The sequence below is a fragment of the Camelus bactrianus genome, chromosome 2, assembly GCF_048773025.1.
Source record: "Camelus bactrianus isolate YW-2024 breed Bactrian camel chromosome 2, ASM4877302v1, whole genome shotgun sequence".
NCBI lineage: Eukaryota > Metazoa > Chordata > Mammalia > Artiodactyla > Camelidae > Camelus > Camelus bactrianus.
The window spans coordinates 117,299,254-117,319,558 of record NC_133540.1 but is presented as its reverse complement, the minus strand read 5'-3'; the positions used below and the strand labels follow the sequence as shown (position 1 = coordinate 117,319,558).

General features: G+C 35.6%; 1 protein-coding gene across 1 annotated transcript in view; it reads left to right on the top strand.

Moving 5' to 3' along the window:
• Nucleotides 1–20,305, top strand: part of STIM2 (stromal interaction molecule 2) — a 150,359-nt gene that overhangs the window by 45,609 nt on the left and 84,445 nt on the right. The window contains exon 2 of the mRNA XM_074349527.1: nucleotides 8,140–8,270. Coding sequence (XP_074205628.1) covers nucleotides 8,140–8,270 — 131 coding nt within the window. The remainder of the gene's footprint in view (nucleotides 1–8,139; nucleotides 8,271–20,305) is intronic.

Below are 20,305 nucleotides of genomic sequence, written 5' to 3'. Positions count from 1 at the left end.
TCCAAGTATGTTCCACACAGTGTGTTAGGTGTTTTATACGTAGATATCTCATTTAATTTTAACAGCAACCTTGCAGATTTGCTATTATTCCCATTCTATCGATAAGGAAGTTAAGGCAAAGAAGTTAAATACCTTTCCTGAGGTTATATAGTAAGTGGCAGAATAAGAATGAATTGAAAGTTCTTCTTCCCCCTACAGAATGCTCAGCTTTTGTCATCTGTAAAATTGCAATGCTAATTTTATTTTCTGTGATTGTTGTTAAGTTCTTGTGCTGAGAGAGAAGTGAAGCAGTGTTGTGCTCCTGGCTCAGTGCTGGGCGGTAACAGCAGCGTTCTCTTTGTTTCCCAAGTGGTGATATAGGTAGGAGAGTATTAATGATCTTGTTCTTCATAGCTTCTGTTTTGCTTATAGCTTTTAAGAAATTGTGGTAAAATGTACATAACATAAAATTTTACCATTTTAACCATTTTTAAATATATAATTCAGTGGCATTAAGTACATTCATGATGTTCTGGTTGTAACTTTGAATTATATTCTTCTCTCCAAAACAAATAAAAATAAGCAAGGCTATTCCACTCTGTGCACATAATGTTACTAATCAAAATGTTAGTGTTTATAGCATCCTGGGAAACCAAAAAATCAGTAGATAAGTGTATGCATGCACTTGTTTACTTTTTTTTTTTTTGCACCTAGTCTAGTCAGCAGTATTTTCCTGCATGTGACAGATACAACAGGGTTATAAACAGATACCTTATTGCTTTCTAGGGAGTTATAGTATAAAACAAAATGGAAAAAATTAGGCAGCTGTCAATGAACATAGAGATGAATACAGCTGCCCAAATATTCCTGCTCATGTATTTATATACATTGAAGGAATATATTGGTTAACTATGAATATAAGTTGATGTTTTTTGGGTTGAAGGATGTGTTGGTAAATGAATTGCATATTAAGATAGTTATGAGGCAAAGGCCTTACCTTTAGCAAGACTCTTTGAGAAAATTAGCAGGAACTTTTTGAGGTGGCAAGGACAAGATGCTTTGTGAGGGTGGGGGAATAAGTGGGAGGGAAATAATCAGGACATGATAAATTAAAAAATGTCCCTGGAAAATGGGAAGGGACCTAACTGAGTAAGTGAGTTTGTATCAGATAGTCTGTTTAAAACATTTGGAAGGTATAACTGAACTTAGCAATTTTAAAATTTTTAGCTAATGATCAGGGGAAAATTCTTTTTACAGGAGTCAGGCTAAGTAATAAGTACTTGATAAACAGTCAATGATTCAGAGCTCCAAGAGGCAGCCATCAGTCAGAGGGGTTTTATTTTCTGTTCAGTATAATACTTAAGCCATAATTTGATACATCGGCAGTGGTTTCTCAGCCCTCTGTTGGTGAGGTTTGCCTCCTGTATCTGTTGAACTTTTCTAAAGTCTGAGTTAAACACTAGAGATTCTAGAATCCTTCACCTGCATTTTTATAGCATCCTGATACAGCATCGTGTATGCCAGTTACAACTTTCCCTTTCTCAGCTGTTCTGGCATGTAATTTACTTTCAGTAAAGATTAGCATATTTTCAATATCTAATATATACCAGAAAATATGCTAGGTAATGGATTGAAACTTACTTCTCTTAAAAAAAGTATGCATCAGCCTTTATTACTGATTTATTAGGTTTTTTTGAGAAACATACATTAATCCTGCTGTACACATGGCATTGGTGATATACGAGACATTGAAAATATGAGAGAAGTAAGACTGCCTTATAGAGGATGTCAGAAAAGGAGGAAGACATTATTCACTGTCTTTTTGAGTTTGAATTGGATTGTTGAATTAGTGAAAAATGACACCAAATATCTCTGAAGATTTTCGAGAAAGTTTACTCAGAATATTCAGATTGAAGTATTTGATTTGATAAATGCTTGAGCTATTAATGGAAGTACTAAGTACAAACAATATTTATTTAAAACTTCTCTCTCAATGGTAGTATTAAGAAAATCCTAATCATGAGACTCATAAGTAGCTGCCAGTAGGGTAAGCCAAGTTCTTGGCAGTATATGATGTGCACATTGTTAATGGGCTACAGTCACTCGTTTGTGATTAAAAGTCAGCTCACTCTCCTTAGTTGTTCTTTTCTGCATATAATTTGCTGATCTTAATGATATTATAGGAAGGAACTAGCTTTAATGACTGGATTTACTTTTTCAGCTTCATTTGTTTTTTTGCATTAGTCAATGGTTTTTTTTTAAACACCTCTAATTGATTCCTATGCAGTAAACTACACATATTTCAGATGTACAATTTGATGAATTTTGATAGACGTATACACCAGTGAAACCACCACCACAATCTAGATAGCTAAAACTTCCATCACTCCCCAAGAGATGCAAATTTCAAATTTGCATTTTATCCCTTCCTATCCCCTTTACCCACTGGTAACCATAAATTTGTTCTCTATGTCTGTGAGTCTGTTTCTGTTTTGTAGATACCAGCTTCATTTATTTCTTAACCTCTTATTTTCTTAGCTTTCTGAATTGTATTCCCTGCATGTACCAATTGACTAGACAACAAAATACAGAATATCACATAAATAGTTATGTGTCTAGTAAAGGCTTAATGGAATCACATTTGACACGTTCCGCAACTCTGTGTTGTTTGGTCTCACTCAGCCAAATAGAAGAGAAGTGTACCTTTGTTTTACCTAGACTCTTAGTCCTGAAATGTCAGTCATATTCTTCTGCTTTCTCTCACCATCTTCAGTTGTCACTTCAGCCTAACCTTTTCTTTCTATCCTCACTTCCGTCATTGTAGTTTATGTTGTTACTTCCTGCCTGGACTATTGGAATAGGCATTTGTTGGTAATAGGCATGTAAACTGAGACTATAGTTTCTGCTCTAGATTAAAATAAAACTATGTGGAAAAGCTTATTTTGAACTTGAAAGCACTACATAAAATATAAGTTGTGATTTCTGTTACAGTTGCTATCAAGTCACATTCCCTTAAACATGAACAGTGGCTTCTTTTAGACTCTTGTTTGTTGGTTCATTGTCATTCACTGACTGAGAGCTCCAAGCCATCTTTCCAGGTTCACATCCTGCTGCTCCTCCACCCATGAATTGCTTGTGTTTTCTTCCTCCCTCTGGGGAGTACTGTTGGCCAGCCAGGACAGTTGTGTGTTATGTGGGACTGGCCTGTGCCTTGTGCTTACTTAACATCCTTGGCCTCCCCACCCCTCCATTGAATGCTGGCGGCAGATGGGAGGAGAGGTGAGCTGGGGGTAGGTGAGCAGGGAGGAGCACTAAGTAGCACTCTCAACTGAGAACCAGTCTGCTAGTCAAACTGCTCTTTGTGGGTCCTAGAGCTCATCATATTTCCTCTTTGGGTTTGTTCTTTTTTCTCTTTTTCTAACCCCACTTATTAAAATCTAATTTCTCTTTCCTGATACCACCAAAAATGTAATTGCTTGCATGTAAAAGTCAGTCAGGCAGTTATTGATTAGTGATGCAGGAAAATGAGTGCTATGAGAAGATGGCCGTGTTCCAGGTCCCAGGCGAGTCCCTGGGACGCGCCCTGCCAAGTGAGGGTCCTTGGCTTCATTCACGCAGGAAAGAATTCAAGAGTGAGTCATACTTGAGAAAAAGTAGATTTATTCAGAAAGATGCACACTTCATAGGCTGAGTGTAGGCTGTCTAAGAAGGCCAGAGAGGCCATGAGGCACTGGTGATGTGTGTGTGTTTAGTTTAAAGTAAAAGTAGATACATACTCCACAGACAGAGTATGGGCCATCTCAGAAGGTGTGAGAGGTACGGGGTTGTTAGTTTTTAATGGGCATGGTAACAATATGCTAATAAGTGGGAGGATTATTCCAACTACTTTGGGGAAGAGACTGGGATTCTCAGGAATTGGGCCATCACCCACTTTTTAAAAAAAATTAATTATTCTTTTGGGGGGAAGGTAGTTAGATTTATTTATTTATTTTTAGAGGAGGTGCTGGGGTTGTTGTCATCATTATTTTGTTAACTGACACTGGTGACACTGACCCATTTATGTTCATTATAATGATACTCAAACATGAATTGGAATCTTCAAGACTGATGTGAATCCCAGCTCTGTCATTTCTAGGAGTGTGGTCTTAAGCAAGTTACTCATACGTCTCATTTGCTCATTGAAGAATGGAGATAATACGTGCCTCACACAGGGTTGTAGGGATTACATTATGTACATAAAATAGCATTAGCTTCTAGAATAAATTAGCTGTTTCTTATTAGGTGAAATCATTTTAATTCATTAACTATTTCTGCAGAATCAGATTGAGTGGCTTTGAGTAGAGTAGGTAGAACTTAACAATGGTGTTGATCACTGACTTTGGTTAAGTCTTATTCTGTTTCAGCTGATTCTGTTTTTCTCAGTGGAATGTGCTTGCTGGTCTTGATGCAGAGGAAAGAAAGGAATGCTCAGTGTAATAATGCTAAAAAGATACATCACACCGTGTTGCATTTAACACAGGGTGAGGGCACTGAGAGGAGGTACCTTGTCTTAGTTGTTACGTTGGATGCCCAGCGCCAAGCACGGGGCCTGGCACATGACAGGCCCTCCATATCTTGTTTAAATGAACAAGGGAATTCCATTTAGATGAGAAACATGTTCTGACTATGGTATATATGACGCACATTGGTGTGTTTTGGGTAGCCAAGGAAGATGTCTATAAGATATTGGCAAAGGAGATTAATTCTGGTATTTTAGCATTTGTCTTTGAAACCATTATACCTGATTCATAATATGCACAGATCTTTTATAACAGTTTGTATATTTTAACAGAAATGTGCATCAGCCACTTTGAGTTAAAATGATCATTTGTGCTGAATTAACCTAGAAGGGAGACAACTGAGAAAAAATGAAAAAGACTTTAGAACAGGTAATGGAGATCAGAACTCACTATTCTGTTAAATTTCTAGGCCTTAAGTCACTATACCAAAAGGAAATAAAATTTTGTGTGTAGAAATGGATCACCCTTGCCGTGTCCTCAACTCCTTTCCTTTCCTTTTGCTGCTCCAGCTCAGCCAAACCCCAAACCTTAGAGCCTCTTCATCATCTCCCTCCTCCATTCCCTGGGGACAGGGACTGTGAGTGCTGCCAGGATTCCTGAAGCACTTCCTGACAGCTGTGCCTTGCAGTCTTGCCTCCATCCTATTTTCCACCGTCACTGGAATGATCTTTCTATAAGGAATCTGATTCTGTTGACCCTCTCCTTGAAATCCCTTATGGGCTACTCATAGTTTTCAGGGTTAAAAATCTACATTCCTTAGTATGGAAAACCACTTTTAGAGATCTGACCCTTCCTTACCAATCTCCTACCTGATCTGTTTTTTTTTTTCCCACATGTTGTCTGTACTCCAGACATATTAACTAACTTCATTTCTCTGAGTGTCTCATGTTCTTTTCATGCCATTGAACATATGATGTGTCTTTTCCAGGCATGCTTTTCTCTTCTTCCCAAGATCATCAAGTATAGTTCCTTTAAAATTCCCCAAGATTACCTCTAGAAAACTTCTGACTTTTCTTTCCCAATCTGGATTAGGTGCCCTTTCTCCGTGCTCTCATAACACTCTCATAACACATTAATAACAGTTAATGTTCTCATTGTAGGATCTGTGGTCCTAACCCAACAGCATGCCTTCTTCCTCCCTAGACTGTGAACTTTTTTGAGTACAGGATACTCTTATTACCTCTTTAATTTCTAATGCCTGTCACTGGTTTGCATAGTACAGAAGCCTAGAACTTTGTGATTTAGTTAATGTATGAAGTAACAGTTTATCAGAGGTCCAGAATGTGCCCAGCTAAGTCCTGGGTATTATGAATATGTGAGAAATGGAAGGACTTGGTCCCTGTTTGTAAGTTTAGTTGTATGCACAAAGCGACAAAAGTACAACATTAAAGAATGATTTGAGAATAAAGATGCAGTTGAAAACTCCAAATCCCTGGGAATTTTACTGTCTGCTCTTTGCTCTGTTTTTCCTTAGTATTTACCACTCCTAACATGCTGTGCCTTTTACTTACTTATCTTGTTATGCTCATCTCTTCCACTGGATTGTAAGTATTATGAGGAATTCTTATCTCTTTTGTTCACTATGGTATTTCTAGGGCCTGACACATGTTGGGTGCTCATTAGATATTTGTTGAATGGATGGAATGGTGTTCAGGGAAAGAAGTACTCACTAGGAGTTCATATTTATGAAATACTTCATGAAGAAGTCACATGCTGAAGTAGACTCTGAAAGATAGTGAGTTATTAAGTTCACTTAAGTAAATAAATACCAGTTTTGTTTTTATATGAGTTTTTCTTTCCCCAGTCATATGTTTCTTCTAATTTTTTTATAGGACTTTATAAGGTTTCTACAGTCCTCACTGTTGACTTCTCTTAGAGTTTGACAGCAAAGCATATTCAGTCAGTGAGTGATGCTGACCCTTTCCTTATATACTGGTTGTAATAATACTTTCACTGCTTAGGTTTATTAGCAAAATAAAATATGTGGAAAAAATTAGGTCTGCTGGAGGCAGTAAGACATTGTACACAGATCGTTTTATACCGTATGTTGTTGTAATGCCTGAGAGCTTATATTTTACTTTGCATCCATGTAAAGTAACTCTTAGGCATATAAGGGTTCTGGATGTTTTATGTATTAGGGCTCATAATTGACCATTATGCTTATTAAGTTTTTTGATTTTAGCAGGTCTTGATCAGAGTTTTAAATATTTATGTATACACATATTTATGTCATGTAACTTACAATTTCATTTTCCATTTTTTTAGAGTTTCCTTTTCCATTTCCTTCTCTTCTAAGACTAGAGTAATTAAAAATATGTTTTGAATTAAAAATGTTAAATTGACAAACTGGGCTATAAGTAGAACATGTAGGTAATATAAGCTTAAATTGTTTTTTTAGAAAATTATTAGTTGGTCTCCAGGACTGTCTTCTTTTCTTGCAATTTTTTTCCATAAGTACAGAATTAGATATTCTCGGGCCATTATAGCTGCAGTAGAGCTTTGTAAACATCTAGTCTGCTTGCTTGACTTTAGAGGGGTGGTAGCTAAGACACCAGGGCAAGTTATTTGTCAGTCAGTTCATACAGGACCAAATGATAAACTAGATTTTTAACTGTTGTTGAGGAGATAACCAAACTATGGCTAGCCCTTTTATTATACTAATAACCACTTTAAACTTTAAGACCATACTGTTCCTAGAAATACATGTGGATGTGATGACATTTTAAAAGTATATGATTTTAGTGACCTGGTAGAACAGAAGTTGGTTCCTGGAATTTGTCAACCCACCAGTCAGCCAGATTGAGTATTGAGTGAAGTTTTGACAGTACTTTTCCATTTTGATATATAGGCTGTTTGTTTACTAGTTGAGTCAACAGGAGGTAATTCTTACTAATCTTATTTGAAGCCATGAAAAACCTCATACTCTCTAAATTGTTGATTTTTGACAACCTGAATGTGAGGATTCCCCATTGGAAGAGGTTTAGCCAGTAAATATATGTTAAGGAAAACATGAAGAATAAGATTTTAGAAAATTCAGTTTTTCCTTGTTGAATCTAAGAAGTTATGTATTTTAAAAAGTCATGTGGATGGACTCTTGGATTCTGTTAAGATAGAAAAATGAAAAAAAGTTTCTAAGGATCATGTGAATATTCTACATTTCTTTTTCTTATATTCTTTGTGATGTTTCCCTAGGACTTACAATTTAATTAAACTAGATTATACAAAAATAGCACCCTGTACTCTGATTTTTCGTTTAGTTTTGTTTTTTTAAGGAGGAAGTTTATATTTGGGGGGGAGAATCATTTATAAATATAGTAAGTTGGATAAGAAGAAAATGGTTAAAGATGTGAAAAAAATGTAGACAAAATGAATTTAGTGCTAGTTGTAGTTGACTAATAGCAATTAAATTGAATTATTTATTTTTAGTGTGTTTATATGGTACACTTGTGATATGAAGAATGCTAGACTAGACTTTTTAAAGCCTCTTTAATTTGACTTAGTCTGAAATTTAATTTGTTGGTTTTGTTTTAAATTATATTCTCTTAACTGTAGCCTGTGTTTTGGGATGGCAAGTTAGTAACTGGCCTTTGTTCTGTTTCAGATCCCTGCATGTCACTAAGTCCACCATGCTTCACAGAAGAAGATAGATTTAGTCTGGAAGCTCTTCAAACAATACATAAACAAATGGATGATGACAAAGATGGTGGAATTGAAGTGGATGAAAGTGATGAAGTAGGTGGAGTCAGTTTTTCTCTGGTATTCTCTTAAAACAGAATGAGTTTTTAATCTTAAATTTTCCCATTATTTCTCATGTGATTCAGCTCCTTCGTCTTCAACATCTTTAGATTTTCTCTTTACATTTTAATTTTATTCTTTGTATTTACATTTTTTTTTCACGTCTGTAAAGTCTTCCCAGTTTTGTAAGAATCCTCAGTCTCATGTACTTGGGTTTCTTAAACATAAATCTTATTCTTACTGTGTCAGTTACCTTTTGCTGCTTTACAAACCGCCCCAAAATTTAGTGGCTTAAAAATGACAACAGTTTGTTATTTCTCCTGATTCTCTAGATTGACTGGACTTTGCTGGGTACCTTTTCCGTTCCCTTGGATATGGCCTGAGGTTACTATGGCAGTTGCGCTCAGCTGCAAACTCTGCTAGGCAGGACTACCTCCCATGACCTCTGTTCCTTTAGTCTCTCTCTCCACTTGGCCTCTCCTCATTCAGGAGTCTAGCTCAAGCTTCCTTACAGCATGGCAGCTGGTTTCCTGGTGGCAGTGTTCGAAGAAAGCAAGTTTCCATGTGAAAGTGCTTATCATGTCCCTGCTTGCCAGTGCCTGTTGATGTCAGATTGGCTTAAAGCAAGTTATTTGGCCAAGCTCAGAGTCTGTGTGAGAGGATTATACAAGGGAATGAGTGCCAGGAGATGTGGTTTACTGGGGGCACCAGTGTAATCTGCTGTACCCACTGTGCAGATAAACAATGCTTTATTTCTCAAGCATTCTCATCTTACCCCTGGTCTGGTGTCCCTCTTAGTTTTCTTCATAGAATTTGTTTGCTTTTCTTTTCTTTCTTTCTTTTTTTTTTTTTTTCTTTGAGAATAGAAGAGGGGTTTATTAGATTATGCTGCCATAGACAACAGTGGGCCACACAGACAAGAGGTGCCTGTGTGAGCCTAGAAGTTGTTTTCTTTATTTGACTATGGTCTCATTTTAACCAGATTCCTTCATCATTTCTCATGTCTCTTCAACTTCTTTGTTGTATTTGTCACTGTTGAGATGCTTCCCTTTTAGTTTATATGGTACAAATTACATTATTTTCTACATTATTGTCTAATGTTGTGTGATGGTGACATCTTCCCATCACATTGTTATCTAATCATGTTGTTATGTAACAGTAACATTCTCTGAAGATCAGTTTTTGACCTGCTGTGTAAAACATTTACCTTGAGAACATTCATCCATTTTTAGGTTACTCTGGATTCCTCCATCTCTAAGCCAATCCAGATTCTGACCTACGTATGCTGCTTTCTGCCTGACATCTTTTGAGACCTCTTACTTTTGTTTTCAACTTAGTTTATCTAAAACAAAATCACACTTTTCTTTGAAATCCCTCACTCTTCATAGCACTTGTGGACCTACTTCTCTTCAATTTTTAAAAATTAAAAAAAAACTTCTGAATCAGGAGTTGGCAGACTTTTTCTGTAAAGGGCCAAGTTATGGGATGAAGTATGTCCCCCCTCCCCCCGCAAACATATTTTGAAATCTTAACTCCCAGTACCTTAGAAAGTGACTTTATTTGGAAATAGTTATTTCAGATGTGGTTATTTAAGATGAGCATATACTGGAGTAGTGTGTGTCCTTAATCCAACATGACTGGTGTCCTTATAAGGGAGGACAACACCATGTGGGAAGACAGAGACAGGGGAATGGAAGATCATGTGGCAGTGGAGGCAGAGTTTGGAGTTATGCAGCTACAAGTCAAGAAATGACAAGGATTGCTAGTGACATGAGAAGCCAAGAGAAAGGCATGGACCTTATTCTTTCCTAGAGCCTTTGAGAAGGCATGGCCCTACTGATACATGATTTCAGACTTACAGCCTCCAGAACTGTGAAAGAGTAAATTTCTGTTGTTTTAAGCCATTCAGTTTTTGGTACTTTGTTACAGCAGCCTTAGGAAACGAACAGGCCAGCTAGTAAATATTTTGGATTTTTGTGGGCCATATGGTCTCTGTTGCGTCTACCCAGCTCTCCCACCGAGGTGTCAAGCAGCCATAGATAGTCGGTGAACTGACGGGCATGCTGTGTTCCAATAAAACTTGTTTGCAGAAAGAATGACGTCAGACTGTATAGTTCATCAACCCCTGCTATAAATAAAATTTTGTGTACTTAAAGTTTATTCCTTTTTCTTCTTTTTCACTTATCTCTTCTAGTTATTTGATTGCTCTATTTTAATGTAGGTATTTACTATCTTATGCCTAGATTATTACCTATAAATTTTTTCCTCTCTAATCTATCATGCATATTACTTGCAGAGTGTTTTTCTCTAGCTAAAAACTTAACAATGATTTTCTTAGTACTTATTTGATTAGATATTAACTCTTTAATCTTTTTTTTTTAACATTTTTTATTGATTTATAATCATTTTACAATGTTGTGTCAAATTCCAGTGTCCAGCACAATTTTTCAGTCATTCATGGACATATACACACTCATTGTCACATTTTTTTCTCTCTGAGTTATCATAACATTTTGTGTATATTTCCCTGTGCTATACAGTGTAATCTTGTTTATCTATTCTACAATTTTGAAATCCCAGTCTATCCCTTCCCACTCTCCACCCCCCTGGCAACCACAAGTCTGTATTCTCTGTCTGTGAGTCTATTTCTGTCCTGTATTTACGCTTTGTTTTTGTTTGTTTGTTTGTTTGTTTTTGTTTTTTAGATTCCACATATAAGCGATCTCATACGGTATTTTTCTTTCTTTTTCTGGCTTACTTCACTTAGAATGACATTCTCCAGGAGCATCCATGTTGCTGCAAATGGCATTATGTTGTCGGTTTTTATGGCTGAGTAGTATTCCATTGTATAAATATACCACATCTTCTTTATCCAGTCACCTGTTGATGGACATTTAGGCTGTTTCCATGTTTTGGCTATTGTAAATAGTGCTGCTATGAACATTGGGGTGCAGGTGTCATCCTGAAGTAAATTTCCTTCTGGATACAAGCCCAGGAGTGGGATTCCTGGGTCATATGGTAAGTCTATTCCTAGTCTTTTGAGGAATCTCCACACTGTTTTCCATAGTGGCTGCACCAAACTGCATTTCCATCAGCAGTGTAGGAGGGTTCCCCTTTCTCCACAGCCTCTCCAGCATTTGTCATTTGTGGATTTTTGAATGACGGCCATTCTGACTGGTGTGAGGTGATACCTCATTGTAGTTTTGATTTGCATTTCTCTGATAATTAGTGATATTGAGCATTTTTTCATGTGCTTTTTGATCATTTGTATGTCTTCCTTGGAGAATTGCTTGTTTAGGTCTTCTGCCCATTTTTGGATTGGGTTGTTTATTTTTTTCTCATTGAGTCGTATGAGCTGCTTATACATTCTGGAGATCAAGCCTTTGTTGGTTTCACTTGCAAAAATTTTCTCCCATTCCGTAGGTTTTCTTCTTGTTTTATTTCTGGTTTCCTTTGCTGTGCAGAAGCTTGTAAGTTTCATTAGGTCCCATTTGTTTATTCTTGCTTTTATTTCTTCTAGGAGAAAATTTTTGAAATGTATGTCAGATAATGTTTTGCCTATGTTTTCCTCTAGGAGGTTTATTGTATCTTGTCTTATGTTTAAGTCTTTAATCCATTTTGAGTTGATTTTTGTATATGGTGTAAGGGAGTGTTCTAGCTTCATTGTTTTACATGCTGCTGTCCAGTTTTCCCAACACCATTTGCTGAAGAGACTGTCTTTATTCCATTGTATATTCTTGCCTCCTTTGTCGAAGATGAGTTGACCAAAAGTTTGTGGGTTCATTTCTGGGCTGTCTATTCTGTTCCATTGGTCTATATTGTCTGTTTTGGTACCAATACCATGCTGTCTTGATGAATGTAGCTCTATAGTATTGTCTGAAGTCTGGGAGAGTTATTCCTCCAGCTGCTTTCTTTCTCTTCAGTAATGCTTTGGCAATTCTAGGTCTTTGATGGTTCCATATAAATTTTATTATGATTTGTTCTAGTTCTGTGAAATATGTCCTGGGTAATTGGATAGGGATTGCATTAAATCTGTAGATTGCCTTGGGCAGTGTGAACATTTTAACAATATTGATTCTTCCAATCCAAGAGCATGGAATATCTTTCCATTTTTTAAAGTCTTCTTTAATTTCCTTCATCAATGGTTTATAGTTTTCTGTGTATAATACTTTAACCTCCTTGGTTAGATTTATTCCCAAATATTTTATTACTTTGGGTGCTATTTTAAAGGGGATTGTTTCTTTACTTTCTTTTTCTGTTGATTTATCGTTAGTGTAAAGAAATGCAACTGATTTTTGAACGTTAATTTTGTAAACTGCTACCTTGCTGAATTCTTCAATCAGCTCTAGTAGCTTTTGTGTGGACCTTTAGGGTTTTCTATATATAGTAACATGTCGTCAGCATATAATGACACTTTTACCTCTTCTTTTCCAATTTGGATCCCTTTTATTTCTTTCTCTTGCCTGACTGCTGTGGCTAGGACTTCCAGGACTATGTTGAATAGGAGTGGTGATAGTGGGCATCCTTGTCCCAGATTTTAGTGGGAAGCTTTTGAGTTTTTCACCATTGAGTACTATGCTGGCTGTAGGTTTGTCATAAATAGCTTTTATTATGTTGAGATATGTTCCCTCTATACCCACTTTGGCGAGAGTTTTTATCATAAATGGGTGTTGAATTTTATCAAATGCTTTTTCTGCATCGATTGAGATGATCATGTGGTTTTTGTCCTTTCTCTTGTTGATGTGATGTATTACATTGATTGATTTGCGTATGTTGAACCAGCCTTGTGTCCCTGGGATGAACCCCACTTGGTCATGATGTATAATCTTTTTTATGTGTTGTTGGATTCTATTTGCTAAAATTTTGGTGAGGATTTTGGCGTCTATGTTCATCAGTGATATTGGCCTGTAATTCTCTTTTTTTGTAGTGTCTTTGCCTGGTTTTGGTATCAGGGTGATGGTGGCTTCATAGAATGAGTTTGGGAGTATTCCCTCCTTTTCAGTCGTCTGGAAGAGTTTGAGAAGGACTGGTATGAGTTCTTCTTTGTATGTTTGGTAGAATTCCCTGGTGAAGCCGTCCGGTCCTGGACTTTTATTTGTAGGGAGGTTTTTAATTGCTATTTCTATTTCCTTTCTAGTGATCGGATTGTTCAAGTGTTCAGATTCTTCTTGATTCAGTCTTGGTGGACAGTTTGTTTCCAGAAACTTGTCCATCTCCTCTAGGTTATCCAGTTTGGTTCCATATAGTTTTTCATAATATTCTTGTATGATATTCTGTATTTCTATTTTGTTTGTTGTAATTTCTCCATTTTCCTTTCTTATTTTGCTAATTTGTGCTCTCTCTTTTTTCTTCTTTGTGAGTTTGGCCAGAGGTTTGTCGATTTTATTTACTTTTTCAAAAAACCAGCTTTTGGTTTGGTTGATTTTTTTCTATGGTCTTGTTAATCTCTATTGTATTTAATTCCTCTCTGATCTTTATTATTTCCTTCCTTCTGCTACTTTTTGGGGCTTTTTGTTCTTCTTTTTCTAATTCATTCAGGTGGTGGGTTAAATTGTTTATTTGAGATTGTTCTTCTTTTTTGAGGAAGGCCTATATCGCTATAAACTTCCCTCTTAGCACTGCCTTTGCTGTGTCCTATACGTTTTTAATATCTCTGTATCAGCTGATTTTTATTTGCTGAAGTAATCTCTTCTCGTTGTGGTTTAATCATTTTGATTAGAGCATGATTCCATTAATACCAGAATCACAGCCTTCAGTTTAAAATAGTCAAGTGTATTTCTTTCACTTAAGAACTGCAGATGACAGGGTAGTCCTGTTTTATGTTATTTCCAACTTAGAAAGTATTTGAAGTATGTAAATGTATTCTATTGGTCATAAAGTAGAGTAGGTAAAGTGAAATTGATGGATTACCAGGAGTTTTACTTACTGGAAAATAACATAAGGTAGTTGTCATTTATTGAGAGTCATTTTATTATATTGGGTAATTCATCTTCTCAACATTATCACCATTCCGTCTCTCTCTTCCTGTACAAACACACACACACACACAGAGTAAAATCATTTTAGTAGTACTACTCTGTACTTTATTTATTTTTGAGGGGGAGGTAATTTGTTTTATTCATTCACTCATTCATTCAATTTTAATGGAGGCCCTGGGGATTGAACCGAGGACCTCGTGCATGCTAATAAGCACTGCTTTACCACTGAGCTATACTTCCCACCATACTCTGGATTATTAGTGATTAACTGTTCTTTCTAATCCTCCCAAGATTGTCTAAATCGTTTATTTAGTTGCCAATATAGTTGGTTAAGAATTTGAATATCAAATATTCTAACATAAATTCTATTTACTCCACACATTATTACTATCCACATAAATTATGGAATAAATAGAATTTTATGTTCATATATTTGGTACTTTTTGTAAAGAAATTATTCTCTAGACTAAATAGATTTCATAAAATCATTTTTTTACATTTTCTTGATCATTTACAGTATTAGTTTTATCAAACTCCATGTCAACTCTGAGAGTGTATAGTGTTTAATAGATGAGTGCCCTGTGCAGTTTCATAATTGTATTCATCAGTTAAATTGGAAATAACTTTTAACATTAAATCTTATGGTACTGTGAGGAAAGAATATAATTTTAAGTTGTTACACTGATGATGCAGAGTTTTCCTTTGATTTGGTATTACTTGAAGAACTAATCATTACTTAGCATTGTTTTAGATTAAGAAATATATTAATTCTGAGGGATTCTTTTGGGGGGAAGAGAGGTGGGGCTGGGAGGGCATATATGGTTAGTTTGAAGAGTATTAGTATTATAAAATGGAAAGACTGGTGTGCACTTTCAGCTTTCAAAGCTGGAATAGTTTTAGATAGTCTCATTTTAGAAGTTATGAATTTATTAAGATTGGTTAATTTTGAGCCTAGAATAAGGCTAGATTCTTTATATTTAAAATCTACATAATAAAGTTAATTTTACTATTAATTAATATATCGAGTTGTAAATATTACTACTCTGGGGTGTTCTCTGACACCAACCAATTCTTCAGTTTCTAACACCAACTACATTTCCAAGAATTCAATCCAATTCTGAGACTGTCTTCCTGGAGATAGTATCAGATCCCACAAGTTAAAGGGCTCAGCCTTATAATACTGCCCTCACTTCAGATGCCAGTCACAAGTTTCCAATTGTGTTTACAAACTTCTGACTGGCTATAAATCTGGGGTTCCCATGACAACTTCTTTGGATTTGAAAATTTGCTGTATGCATATCTGAAAAAAACAAAAACATTAATTCAAAGATACATGCAGTGTTCGTAGCAACATTATTTACAATTGTGAAGATATGGAAGGAACCTAAGTGTCCATCAACAAATGAATAGATAAAGAAAATGTGGCATATACATACAGTGGAATACCACTCAACCATAAGAAAGAATGAAATTTTGCCATTTGCAGCAACTGGATGGACTTGGACAGTAGTATGCTAAGTGAAATAAGTCAGACAGAGAAAGACATGTACTTTATGATATGATATTATGATATGATACTTTGATATATTATATGTGGAATCTAAAAAATAAAACAAACTTGTGAATATAACAAAAAAGAAGCAGACTCACAGAACAAACTAGTGGTTACCCATGGGGAGAGGGAAAGAAGAGAGGGGCTGTAAGGTTAGAGGATTAAGAGGTACAAACTATTACATATAAAATAAGCTACAAAAATACTGTGTACAATATGAGGAATATAGACAATATCTTATAACAACTATAAATGGAGTATAACCTTTAAGAATTGTGAATCACTATATTATACTTCTGTAGCTTATATATTACTGTGCCTCAACTATACTTCAATTTAAAAAAATTTTCTGGAATGGCTCACAGAATTCAGGAAAACACTTTACTTATGTTTACTGGTTTATTAAAAAGGATACAACTCTGAAACAGCTAAATGGAAGAGATATATAGGTCAGGGTGTGGTAGGAGGGGCACATAGCTTCTGTGTCCTCTCTGGGCATGCTCTCCCAGCATCTCCCACACCTCGATATGTTCACCAATCTGGAAGCTCTCCAGAGAATCTCAAAATTCAAGAGTTTTTATAGAGCTCAGTTTTCCCATAGATCAAGTGGGTGGGACTGAAATTTCCGGTTCTCTACCGCTTTGTGGTGACCAGCCCCACCTAGAGGCTATCTAGGGGCCCCACCTTAGTCATCTCATAAGCAGGAACCCAGATGTGATCAAAGGGGCAAAAGACAGTCCATCACCAAGGAAATTCCAAGAGTTTTAAGACCTCTGTGCCAATAAAGACCAAATATATTTCTTATTTTATCACAATTACAAAAATACCTTCAATGATGGCCATTCTGACTGGTGTGAGGTGATAACTCATTGTAGTTTTGATTTGCATTTCTCTGATAATTAACAATATTGAGCATTTTTTCATGTGCCTATTGGCCATTTGTATGTCTTCTTTGGAGAATTACTATTTTAGGTCTTCTGCCTATTTTTGGATTGGGTTGTTTGTTTTTTTATTATTAAGTTGTATGAGTTGTTTATGTATCCTGGAAGTTAAGCCCTTGTCAGTCTCATCATTTGCAAATATTTTGTCCCATCCTATAGGTTGTCTTTTTGTTTTGCTTATGATTTTCTTTGCTGTGCAAAAGCTTGTAAGTTTAATTAGGTCCCATTTGTTTATATTTGGCTTTTATTTCTCTTGCTTGGGTAGACTGCCCTAGGAGAACATTGTTTAAGATGTATGTCAGAAAATGTTTTGCCTGTTTTCTTCTAGAAGGTTTATAGTGTCTTGTCTTATGTTTAAGTCTTTAAGCCATTTTGAGTTTCTTTTTGTGTATGGTATGAGGGAGTGTTCTAACTTCATTGATTTACATACAGCTGTCCAGTTTTCCCAACACCGCTTGCTAAAGACATTGTATTTACTCCATTGCATATTCTTGCTTCTTTTGTTGAAGATTAATTGACCATAAGTCTGTGGGTTTATTTCTGGGCTCTGTGTTCTGTTCCGTTGATTGATGTGTCTGTTTTTGTATGAATACCATGCTGTTTTGATTACTATAGCTCTGTAGTATTGTCTAAAGTCTGGGAGTGTTATTCCTCTAGCATCATTCTTTTTCTTCAGTAATGCTTTGGCAATTCTGGATCTTTTGTGATTCCATATAAATTTTAGTATGATTTCTTCTAGTTCTGTGAAGAACTAGAAAATTTGCTGGATACATATCTGAAAAAAACCAAAATCTGTAGATTAAATCTGTAGATTGCTTTGGGTAGTATGGCCATTTTAACAATATTAATTCTTCCAATCCAAGAACATGGGATATCTTTCCATTTCTTTAAGTCATCTTTAATTTCCTTAATCATTATTTTGTAGTTCTCCACATATTAAGTCTTTCACATCCTTGGTCAGATTTATTCCTAAGTATTTTATTTTTTTGGCTGCAGTTTTAAAAAGGATTGTTTCTTTGTATCCCTTTTCTGATATTTTATCGCTAATGTAAAGAAATGTAACTGTTTTCCCTATGTTAATCTTGTATTCTGCTACCTCATTCTTTTATGAGCTCTAGTAGTTTTTATGTGGAACCTTTTCTACATAAAGTATCGTGTCATCTGCATATAATGACAGTTTTACCTCTTCTCTTCCCATTTAGATCCCTTTTCTTGTTCAAGTCTAATTGCTGTGGCTAGGACTTCCAATACTGTGTTGTATAGAAGTGGTGAGAGTGGGCATCCTTGTCTTATTCCAGATTTTTGTGGGAAGGCTTTCAGCCTCTCACTGTTGAGTATTATGCTGGCTGTAGGTTTGTCATAAATGGCTCTTATGTTGAGATATATTCCCTGTATACCCATTTAGGTTAAGAGTTTTTTCATAAATGGGTGTAGAATTTTTTCAGATGCTTTTTCTTCATCTGTTGAGATGATCATGTGAATTTTTTCTTTTCTCTTGTTGATATGATGTATCATGTTGATTGATTTGTGGATGTTGAACTATCCTTATGTCCCTGGGATGAACCCAACTTGATCTTAATGTATGCTCTTTTTTATGTGTTGTTGCATTCTCTTCACTATTATTTTGTTGAGGATTTTTTACATCTATGTTCATCAATGATACTGGCCTGTAATTTTCTTTTTTCGAAGTGTCTTTGTCTGGTTTTGGTTTCAGGGTGATGGTGGCTTCATAGATTGAATTTGATAGTATTCTCTTCTCTTCAGTCTTTTGGAAGGATTTGAAAAGGATGAGGGTCTGTGTATATTTGGTAGAATTCTCCAGTGAAGCCGTCTGGTCCTAGACTTCCATTTGCACGGAGGTTTTTTATTGCAGATTCTGTTTCACTTCTAGTGATCAGTCTGTTCAAATTATCTATTTCTTGATTCAATTTTGGTGGACTGTATGTTTCTAGAACTTGTCCATATCTAGACAAGATAGTTCTAGATTGTCCAGTTTGTTGCCATATAGTTGTTCAGAGTATTCTCTTGTGATTTTTTTGTATTTCTGTGGTGTTGGTTGTAATTTCTCCATTTTCATTTCTGTTTTGTTTATTTGTGTTCATTCTCTCTTTTCTTCTCAGCGAGCCTGGCCAGAGGTTTGTCAATTTTGTTTACTCTTACAAGGAACCAACTCTTGGCTTGATTGATTTTTTTCTGTTTTTTAAAAATCTCTATTTTATTTATTTTCTCCCTGTTTTTTATTATTTCTTTCCTTCTGCTGACTTTAGGTTTTGTTTGTTATTCTTTTTCTGATTCTTTTAGATAGTAAATTAAGTTGTTTGTTTGCAATTGTTCTTGTTTTTTGAAGAAGGCTTATATCTATGAACTTCTCTCTTAAGACTGCTTTTGTTGCATCCCATAAATTTTATGTGGTTGTGTTTAATGCTGGAAAGGGTGTGGAGAGAAGGGAACCCTCTTACACTGTTGGTGGGAATGTAGTTTGGTGTAGCCATTATGGAAAACAGTGTGGAGATTTCCTCACAAAACTAAAAATAGACTAATCTTATGGTCTAGCAATCCCACTCCTGGGCATATATCCAGAGGGAACTCTAACTTGAAAAGACACATTCACCCTAGTGTTCATAGCAGCACATATACAATAGCCAAGACATGGAAACAGCCCAAATGTCCATTGACAGATGACTAGATAAAGAAGCTGTGGTATATTTATACAGTGGAATACTACTCAGTCATTAAAAAGAACAAAATAATGCCATTTGCAGCAACATGGATGGACCTGGAGACCATCATTCTAAGTGAAGTAAACCAGAAAGAGAAAGAAAAATACCATATGATACCACTCATATGTAAAATCTGAAAAAAAAAAAAAAAAAAAAAAGAGGACACTAGTGAACTCATCTACAAAACAGAAATAGACTCACAGACATAGTAAACAGTCTTATGGTTACCAGGGGAAAGGGAGTGGGAAGGGATAAATTTGGAAGTTTGAGACTTGCAAATGATAACTACTATATATAAAAATAGATAAAAAACAAATTTCTTCTGTATAGCACAGGGAACTATATTCTATATCTTGAAATAACTTTTAAAATGAAAAATAATATGAAAACGAATATATGTACATATATGCATGACTGGGACATTGTACTGTGCACCAGAAATAGACACACTGTAACTGACTATACTTCAATCAAAAAAACCAAAAAAAACGAACTTATGGTTACCAGGGGAGAAAGGGGATGGCAAGGGATAAATTGGGAGTTCAAGATTTGCAGATACTAACTAGTATATATGAAATAAATAAACAGTAAGTTTCTTCTGTATAGCACAGGGAACTATATTCAATATCTTGTAGTAACCTGTAATGAAAAAGAATATGAAAAAGAATATACATATGTATATGTATGATTCAAACATTATGCTGTACACTAGAAATTGACACAGCGTTGTAAACTGACTATACTATAATAAAAAAGTGACACCAATTTAAAAAAGTACCTTCATGGAAAAGATCTGTTCAAATTGTGTATAATATATAGACAGAGAGGTATTAAGTAAGCT